The sequence below is a fragment of the Montipora foliosa genome, chromosome 6 (assembly GCF_036669935.1).
Source record: "Montipora foliosa isolate CH-2021 chromosome 6, ASM3666993v2, whole genome shotgun sequence".
In the NCBI taxonomy this organism is placed as follows: domain Eukaryota; kingdom Metazoa; phylum Cnidaria; class Anthozoa; order Scleractinia; family Acroporidae; genus Montipora; species Montipora foliosa.
In genome coordinates this window covers 50,441,682-50,451,384 of record NC_090874.1, presented here as the reverse complement: position 1 = coordinate 50,451,384, position 9,703 = coordinate 50,441,682, and the positions used below count along the sequence as shown (strand labels likewise).

At 49.9% G+C, this 9,703-nt stretch overlaps 3 protein-coding genes across 3 annotated transcripts; all 3 read right to left on the bottom strand.

Moving 5' to 3' along the window:
- Positions 1 to 57: 57 nt before the first annotated feature.
- On the bottom strand, positions 58 to 1,209 carry LOC138005714 (uncharacterized). The gene has a single exon (XM_068851900.1). The coding sequence runs from the start codon at positions 1,207 to 1,209 to the stop codon at positions 58 to 60; it is 1,152 nt and encodes a 383-aa protein (XP_068708001.1).
- A 4,778-nt stretch (positions 1,210 to 5,987) lies between these two features.
- Positions 5,988 to 6,614, bottom strand: LOC138005713 (uncharacterized). Its single transcript, XM_068851899.1, has one exon. The coding sequence runs from the start codon at positions 6,612 to 6,614 to the stop codon at positions 5,988 to 5,990; it is 627 nt and encodes a 208-aa protein (XP_068708000.1).
- Positions 6,615 to 7,332: 718 nt separating this feature from the next.
- On the bottom strand, positions 7,333 to 7,929 carry LOC138005712 (uncharacterized protein F54H12.2-like). Its single transcript, XM_068851898.1, has one exon. It carries the CDS (start codon positions 7,927 to 7,929, stop codon positions 7,333 to 7,335), a length of 597 nt encoding a protein of 198 aa, XP_068707999.1.
- Positions 7,930 to 9,703: the final 1,774 nt, after the last annotated feature.

Below are 9,703 nucleotides of genomic sequence, written 5' to 3'. Positions count from 1 at the left end.
GTTATCCCTCTGTCCAAACTTCCCCCACAAGGAATTGCGCATTAGTTTCGCTAAAGACTATCGACCCGGATTGTAAGCGATCTTAGTTGGGTCGAGTTGGATTCCTTCATGACGCTCAAAGTTCTCCACATAGGCCTGTCGTTGCTCTTCCGTGTCGCACCCACTAGGCCATCCGGACGCTTCCACTTTGATCTTAAGCCAAGTGTTGACATACTCGGCAAACAATACGTGGCGTGTTTCCTCAAAATGGCACACTTTGTGGACGTGTTGAATCACGTAGCCCATCGCCACCGCTTTTTCTAGCTCGCGGGTGCACCATGTACCGATCAGCGCCCGTTCATCGTCAGTGTGATCGCACGAAAGAGATTTTTCGTGGAGAGGTTTGGCAATGTCTTGCTCCACACATGTACGGCAAAGAGAGAAGGTGAGCTTTCCTCCACACTGGTAAGGCAAGACGGGGTGAAACAAATGCTTTGGTGGGATGATGGTGCACAAAGACAGACCAAAGTATTCCGAGAGGTCGGTGGTGCCGGGTTCATAGATGAACTCAGGATGGCCGATGGGATACATTCCATTCTTATTAACCCAAGGGTAGAGGGAAGTGTAGTCCACATACCGGATTTCCTCACCGACTCGAACCTTGTAATAAAGGTAGGAGGCATTGGTGCGTCCTCCAAAGAAGGCGTCGCGAGGATTCATGGGTTTGATGATAGGAAGGGTTTTGACGAACTCAGCCACGCGAGGATCTGCTTTCTTTTGCTGCTCCCATTCACATTCCCAGAGGGTCACGACATGGTATCCCACGTCTCGAAGACTCTGAAGGCGTTCCATGGTGGTATGTCGGACATCATCCATACAACGATCGTCATGACGGCAGTATGGTTCGTGACGATTGGGGAAACAAGAAAGACACCCGTGCCAAAAACAACCCAAGAACTCGAAGACCGTGTTGGTGACTGGATCGAAGCCGTCCACCCTCCAACATCGACCAGGGATTCGGTATTCGCCTGAGTTGCGAGCATGCTGGATACCTTGGTTTGGAAGCGGGTCTTCCTCCTGCAGCCGATGTTCTTGCCACAACAGCCATTCCATAGCGGCCGTGGAGTGATTGGTGATGAGTCGCCATCCCTTGACAGGTTTGGAGGCGATGGTCTCTTCCTCCATGCGGTTGAGGCGATAGTCATGCAGACAAGCTCCTGCAATCGTCATTTTGTCAAAGGGACAAAAGCCAGTCTGTTCGCAGAACTCACGACGAAAGGTGAAACAACCCTCTCAGAGGAGTTTGACGTCAGAGATACAGTAGTCCACAAGATCCCTCCGCTTTTCCTTTAGTGGACATGGTTTCAGGGGTGTACATCTCTCTCGGTGGCATGGGACCCACATAGTCGGCGTTCGCAAGGGTTCTTGAAATGGTTGGGATCCAACCCAAATGTTTTGGTAAACGAAGCCAGAGCCATGGCGAAGAACGACATGGAGTCGATGAAGCGAATGTACCCACCCCTGTAAGTGAGCTCCAGCAGTTTGCCACCCGTACGCGTTGGGTTAAACTTTTGTTTGCGCTTGATCAAACGCTTCACCACAAAGTAAGAGTCGTAACCCTTGAAATTGTGAGCAAGAGCGGTGACGTAGTGTGTGTCCTGCTCCGTCAATTGTTCCAACCATTGCAGAAATTGTTCCATGCAATTCTCGCCACGAAAGATGTGAGGCAAGGCATCCTCTTCCGTCATACCCACCACCAAATTAGGCACATGCACCCCCTTATCTTGCATGGCCTCCGTATCCCAAAAGACGAGTAGCGGTGGGTGGTAGGTATTGTCCTCCTCCTCCTCCTCCCCACCCTCCGTAGCAGTATTGGGGTTGTTGCGTGCCTCACGACGTAGTCGCGTCCCCTTGTTGATTTGTACGATGCGCGCACGGTCTTCGAGCTCTTCGGGGTCCGCGGGGATTTGCACGAAGCATTGATGCTGGTTCAAATCCGTCGTTTCGTTGCATGACGGGCATTTACTGTACCCGCACCGATGTTCATCTTGTTCATTCATCCAATGAAGCAGTTTCCTGCAGTTTGCACATTTGTGCCACGAGTCGCATACCGATGAGTGATTGGGACCACATGCTTTTCCACTGAGGGTCTTGGTCTGGTGGAGTTGAAAGCACGCATCCCCATAAAATTGGCGACAACAATGACGACAGGGGATGTGGGCAGGACGTTTACGCAAGTACACCTCGATGTAATCGTCGCACTCATTCTGTTGGCAACCAGGGCAGTGAACGCCTTTCCCTTCAGAACATTGGTGATGGCCTTGTTGATTATACGGTTTGAGGCACCGTCCACAAAAGTAGCTTTGCCCAAAGAATCCTGGCAACGAGGTCAATGTGTCGTAATGTTCGTCCTCATGGAGAAGGGCTAACAAGGTAACACCCTGCCCAAACCCAAAACAAGCATATTGTCGATTTGCGTCCACCACCACGATTCGGTAATCACAAAGACTGGGTGCTTCAGCCAAAGTGGCTAGTTCTTGGAGACCCATGAGACCCGGCTGGAGTCCGGTTTCTTCCAAGAGAGCCATAGCCGCTTCGTTGCGACGCCGTTGAGCACGATTAAGTTGGGTCCAATTGTCCCGTTCCTTGTTGTTTGAACCCGCCAGGTGCAGGCCACGAGCGGTGACGATAGCACGCGCACAACAGAGTCCTGCATCGTCCCTGGGCATGTTCACAATACACTTTTTGTTGAGACGAAAATGCGCCGAGGATTCATAGCCGGGTCGTTTGTTTTTGGAGACGCCACTTCCTTGAGGTCCTCCCTGGACATGGACGAATTCCAGTTCAAAAGGTTCGTCCAGGTCGTATTTTTCCCCGGAATTGAGTTTTTGTGCCAGATCATCCAAAAAAGCCAACACCGTGTCCGGTTCCTGACGCCACCGATGGACGGGTAATCCTCTAGAAAAGGAGTTGTCGTAGCGTGGCGAATGAAAACGAAGAAACACACGATCACGATCGTGGATGGTAGCATCGTCCAACATGGTTTCTATGACACCCCGTAATCCTTGAGAGAGCGCATGGTTGATGTTTTGACGCCGTGAATCCAAACGTCCTTGTTGTTCCAACCGTGTCCTAAAGATGTGTTCACGCACTCTCATGACAGCGGATCGACGCTCCATGATGGGGTCCAAAACAAAACGAAAATGGCCTCCTCCACCTACTTGTGCAGGAGCTTCCTCCAAGAAAGAAGGTGTGTTTTGACGAACAAAGGCCTCACGATCGTCATGTAACCTTTCCCGATGCTCGGTGACATGGAGATGTTCAACATCCATGGGAACTGCCAGCTGCCGTGCTACTTCGTCGAGAGCCTGAACTAACAGTTCATCGTCATCACTTTCCATCAAATCCACCACATGCCGCAGTTGTTCTTCCCTCAGCAAAGCACGTTGCTCCTCTAAAGACAATCCACTAGGTCCTGCACTTGGAGAAGACATCACGAGCAAATGAACAGAAAACAGCACGCTGCGTTCTTTTTAAAGGTCGGGCTTCGCGGGGGGTAGAAAATCACGCACCTTGGGTGACCTTTCCAGCACGTGAACACAAAGCAGCTCATTCGCTCGGTATGTATGGCCTGACTTGTAAGGTCACACCAAGGTTTGAGAGGGATGGGGGGGGTACCCCAAAAACCTTCGTGGTCTGATGCCTCCTAAAGGCCAGAGAGAGTGGTTTAGAGTTTACTACATGGCAGAAGAAGATTTGGATCAATAAAGACCAGACACATGGAAGTCCAGAACTTGGCTTTGCTTTAATGTTTGTAACCACAACAACGTCAGTCAGCCATGAACGTCTTTTACAATTTGAGTTTTTGTTTGGCTTGCATGATTCTCTTCACGATGGCTTCGGTCCAGGTTTTCTTGCCGGGGAGATGGTTGATGGCCTTCACCAGTTTTGCATCGGCTTTCCATTTGTCTTGTAAATTCTTGGCCTGGGAATAATCGATGTCATGTTGTTTCGCAATCTTGTCCAACCGATTGATGCCCGGATCGCCTCGCTTGAGTCTCTTTTTCAAATGCGTCCCCGGTCCCATGTACTGGTACCCTGGCCAATGAAATTCGATGCCCGTCTTCTCCAACAGCTTTTGCAGATCCAATGTGCCCCCTTTCTGGCGCCTTCGTCGCCAGGTCTTGGGAGGCAAGGCCTGCCTTCTGGTCGTGTGCTTTTTCTGACGGCGCTTAGAAGTCCTGCTCATCGAGACGCCATCGGAGTTTGGTGTCAAAATCCAGCCAACCGGGTGGGCGTTGTAATTTATCTGTTTTCGGTCGGGCGACGACCTCGGTTCTTCCGAGCTTTCCTCTTGGCGGATCGGGCCGTCCCTTCCATCATCTCAGCCACACTCTCACCCAACATGGGATCTCCACCAAAAGGGAGTTCACCCCATTCGACGAGTGGGGACATCGTCTTGGGGGTGGGTTTTTTCTTCTTTGCTTTCTTTTTGGGCACTGGCGTCTTCTTTTTAGGGGTCACAAAACAAAGACGTTTCTTCGCTTTAGGAGGTGGACCCGCAGCGGTCGGTGTAGCTAGAGGTTCTGCCTCAGCTGCTGCTGGTCGTTTCTTCTTTTTCACCAGTTGCGTCAACAACGTCTGTAACGGGCCTTGCGTAAACGCTTCCCCTTCCACGTCCTCGTCCTCCTCCTCAGCACCACCTGCACCACCACCAGGACCTCCAAAACCCACGGGACGTCGAACAGCTTTGGTCCATTTACGCACTTCGCGCGACAAAGGTTTGACCAACGCTTCTTTCATGGCCGGCGGGATGTCCTCTGCCATGAGAAGGGCGGCTTCTCTAGCAGCCAGTCGTGCGGCTTTGGTCACTTAAGAATTATCGGTCAAACGTTCTTTGTACACTTGCTCCAACCAACAGAGCCGTTCCGGATCCACCAACACCCGTTTTAGGAACACAGGAATGACGTCGTTGTCACCACTCATCGTAACGTGTTCCCACATTCGTGTGATGCCTCGTTTTTATAGTAGAGGGTTTGTTTCTCTTGACGTTCTCGTTCCAAATGCCCTTCCAATTGGCGTACTTGATGTTTCAGATCGCCCAGCTTTCGCTCGAGTTGACTTAGGTCTTTATTCCGTTCTTGAAGTTGGTCGGTCAATTGACGTATGATCTCGCATTGTTCACGTTCGCGATGTCGAATCTGATCTTTTATCGCACAAATTGAACGAGAACCGTACGTCCATGTATCACACCATCCATCCTCCATGTTATGCAATCCTTGCCAGAACTGGATCACAATGACACCTCATCACCCACCGACGCTCTTTTACAGACGCGTCCACCTCGCAGGCAATGGTGGCACGCCGTGTTCAAACCTTGCCAAAGACCCCGACCTTGCTGACTCATCATAATCTGACGACGCTTTTTCAAGGAATGTTTACGACGGGTCATGTCTCTCAGTGCTTGTTGATGAGGTCGTAACTTGGTCAGGGTGGACGACGATACGGGAATCTTTCCACGAAGCGTGTTCATGACCAATTCGCTTAAGGCATTGATCTGATCGGCATTGGCCGCTTGCAAGCGTTCGCGACGTGTCTGATGATCGGCTGCTTTTAAGATACTTCGAAGAAACGGGAGTTGACGTCCGATACGCCAAGACATGAGACGATCCTTGGGTTTTTGGATAGGTTCCCTTTATACTTAACGTTGACCTCGTCGTCTTTGGCCGCTTCCAGCCCTTTTTTGACACCGTAACCAGCGGCGGCTCCCACACCTCCTAACGCTGCTGCTTTTCCTGCTGGAATCAGACCAGGAATCGCCAAAGCGAGCAATGGAAGGATGGCTCCACGTTGTCGTCGTTTTCGAACGCCTGGACGTCAGATCACGCGCTTTCTTCGTCTTCGTCTTCGTACCATCACACGTTTCTTTTCCACCAAAGGGGGCGTAATGTCCTGTGGTCAGTGCAGCTCCCCTCCTTTTATATCGTTTGTCTTTGCCCAAGAGGAACTCATTGGCGTTCGTACACCACCGTGGGACCGTCTTGCTGTGTCACATGACTGAACAACCGGAATCGGTCATCTGAGGCAGGATGAAGGTCGATCATGAGATACCCGTAAGGACGTTGCGTGCACGCGACAAAGAGTTTGAGGACGTCTCGCCATCGATCTGGAAAGGCTTGGAGGACCAACGCGCGACATCCCGTCTGATCCCTGGGATTCTTGAAGACAATCACGTAATGCGCATTGCGCGAAATGGTCTTGGCAAATTTCCCAGGTGGAAACAGATCTTGACACAAGTACAAGACCGTAATGTGTCGATGATGGGATTCTCGCGAAAAGAGATCCCACACGCGTTTATCATTTCCTCCTTCATCCATGAGATCGTCCAAGACCAACACCCCACCTTGAGGAAACCATGTTTGAACATCGGCGACTTCAGGGATTCCTTCGTGAAACTGGATGCCTTGACATGTCATACATTCGAACCGGGGTTGCCATACGCCGTAACAGTAATGACACGGTCGTGTCTTTCTGCCCTCAAACATGGTGCCTTCCGTCAAGAGCGCTTCGGTCAATTGCGTCTTGCCACTTCCTGACGGACCGACAATCATCGTACTACTGGGTGTACATATCATGATAAAAGCAAGAAAGGACGAGAGGGTACACTTCTTTTAAAGGGCCCGGTTGTGTACCGACGTCCCGGGTTATACTCCAATCCTTGATATTATACGTGTACGACCCGACTATTTATGTAAGACAAGACACGCATACCGTTTCCATGAGCTACGCTTTTTTTATTCACGAATCACAACAAACTCATGCGCAATACACGATTGATTCGAGGGTATGGCATTCAAATTATGAACCAAAGACGACGGACTTGATTGCCCACCATCCGATCATTCCCCACCAAATCGTACCAGGAAAATCCTTCTAAAAACTCTTCCATGGTCCGTCCTCAGGCTCGTTCTTTTAAAAACAGCAAAGCATAATGACCACACGCCGTACTGTTCAAGGCTTGTAAGGTCCGATCGTTGCGCCATACCGGGGACCATCGCGCCAACCAGTCGTGCAAACCTGGTGCCTGATAGGTGGTGAGAGGTAAGCCGTAACTGTCCATGACTTCACATGCTCCCTCTTCCGTCTAGAGTCCTAACCAATGTTTTCCAGGTTCGCCTCGTGGATCCGTGTTCACAATGTAGGCGGCTCACGTTGTGCGGGTGGGACGGGACGGTAACCCATCGGAAGGATGCACGCCGTGAAAGACACGTTTCAGGGATAGGATCGTCCAATGCCAAATGACGAAGGGCCACGTCACTCAATGGCACAAATTCCATGTTTTGTTCTTGGGGTTCATCGACGCACGTTATATAAAATCCCACCCTTGTCGTCGATCTGGAACACATTCTCGAACTCACCCCATACCACAACTGTGAGATTCTTGTTAGGGATCGCACTAAAATCGATTTCCAAAGGAACATTGCCGGCTTGTCTAGGGTTTTGATGTCCTGGAGCATCCGCGTCTCCATTGGGTACATTGTTAAAGGCAAACAACGTACAATTCTTGTCCTGTCCCCATTCACTGGGTTGGATCATACTGGGACGATTCAGCAACGAACCACTGACTTCTAAGAAACGATGGTATCCCAACAGGTCTTTACGGCCATTGGCTCCATTTAGTTCCAAGGTTGGGTACGGATATTCTTTGCTGTCAATGACTTGACGAATCCGGATCACCCCAAATTTCTGGAAAGCGAACGGGTAATACTCCAAATCACCATTGAAACCTCGACTGTCCAACAACCCCACGATCATCCGGTCCGGCACCCGGCCCACAAACACGTTGTCTTCCATGAACTTGGTGGTCCGTCCATCGAACGAAAACGTACGGATCTCGCTTCGGACCACTGGATAATTGGCCCACTGTTCTTTGTTCTTTTGGTAGGCCATTCAGTCGCACTCACATGGGTCATTTTTTGGGCATCCTTGTCGTAGAGGGAATATTCGAGATTGGGACCCAAGTTGTATGTTCCATCCTTCATTCTCGTCAACCATCCCAAGCGTAAGGCCACATGTTTCTGAATGGACGTGGTGGTGACACGGTGGCGGCGTTTCTGTTTTGACATGTTTTGGTGACGAGCCAACGCGTCGTCAACTCCAGAATGGTCAGGATGTCCTGTGGATGATGCTTTCTAAGGGTTTGCCACGTATGATAAGCTCGTTCGGGTCCGAGTGTCGTCATCAACCAGTCCATATAGACGACAAAATGACTTCACTTATAGTCGATTCCTTCTTTCATGACTTCGAACACCGCTAGGGTATCGATGGGTTCGTCGGTAGGAAATCGATCCCATTCGTGTGTGCCTCCAAGCAGCTTCATCATTTCCTGACAAAGCCAAGTCAACAAACGCCAACGAACCCGTTGTTTGAATTCACGATAAGGGAGTTGGGTCACATGAGCGACGACCGCTCTCAACAGACGTCGTCCAAACTCGACACGACATAATGACACACACCAATTTGAGGGTTTAAGCTTTCATTTATACCTGATCGATTTCCATCTCAAGCATTTTCAATTGTTCAAAACAAGCATGCAACAGTTCAGGCGTAATGGGGCAGGTGCATTCTAATCGCCGGCACCACCTCTGCTGCAATTCGTCGTGTTCCATCCACTTTTTCTGTTGAGCCATCCATTGCCGCTTTCTCACGTACTTCTCTAGTTCCTCCTCCAACTGGTCATCCGGCAGGCTGGGTACCTGGATCACCACCGTTTCGTTCTCCAACTCTTGTTTTTTTCTGGCTTGTTGAGGGTCCCATGGAGCGTTCACTTCGAGCAACCCACTGGCTTTTTCCTCCCATTCTCCTTTCCAGCCATTCTTTCTGGCTTCTTGCCATCGGTGCTGAAAGATCTGGTGTGACCATTCACGGTCCAACCATTGGAAGAACCGGCAGGGCATGTTCTGGCGACACGTCAAGAAAAAGCGTCCCACATTAGGGGAATCAGGGTTCATCATTCGTACCACTTTACTTTTCTCCCCACAAAAACAGTGCCATGGTCCTTTCTTGATGTCATGATGGAGTTGTGGTGGTACTTCAGTCTGCCATTCGTAGGCTCGATCCACACGCATCACCCAAAAGGGACACACCTCATCGTACTCTTTACAATTCTTGGTTTTCACCCACGTGACCTTAGTCCTTGACAACCGTCGTTAACCGCCATTGTGGAGCCCCTCTAATCGTAAACAGAGACGCGTAGAGAGAGATGTGAGTGAGTTGTAGTGCGATGGTTCTCTGTATAATACCTGGCTGTGGAGTAAAATCTGGAAACAAGGAAGGTATTAGTCTATTCCGTATACCTATCGTTGTTGATAAGAACGGTGAAAGTTAAAAACAGCTAACAGAAGATCGCCGAAACGCGTGGATTTCACAGATAAGCCGAGACGACACGAAATCGAAAGACTTTGTTTCTGGGAAGCCTGCCTTACTCTGGGACAGATACAACGAACAAAGGACAATTTACAGGGGCACCCAACGTTAATTTTCGGAAAATATCTGTTCGGAAGACGATTTGAGATCTAGAATTTTCGGAACATTTGTTTTAAAATTGCTCGCTTGCCTGCCTATCCTAGGATTTTCGTACATCTAAAATATGGTATAATTGCCTATTTTTAACAAATTTTTACCCTAAAAAGGTCGCCTAGAATTTTCGGGAACCCTTTTTCTG

What these genes read in the sequence shown, in the direction of transcription:
- LOC138005714 (XM_068851900.1), bottom strand. Translation starts at nt 1,209, where the DNA reads ATGACGATTGCAGGAGCTTGTCTGCATGACTATCGCCTCAACCGCATG.
- LOC138005713 (XM_068851899.1), bottom strand. Translation starts at nt 6,614, where the DNA reads ATGATATGTACACCCAGTAGTACGATGATTGTCGGTCCGTCAGGAAGT.
- LOC138005712 (XM_068851898.1), bottom strand. Translation starts at nt 7,929, where the DNA reads ATGGCCTACCAAAAGAACAAAGAACAGTGGGCCAATTATCCAGTGGTC.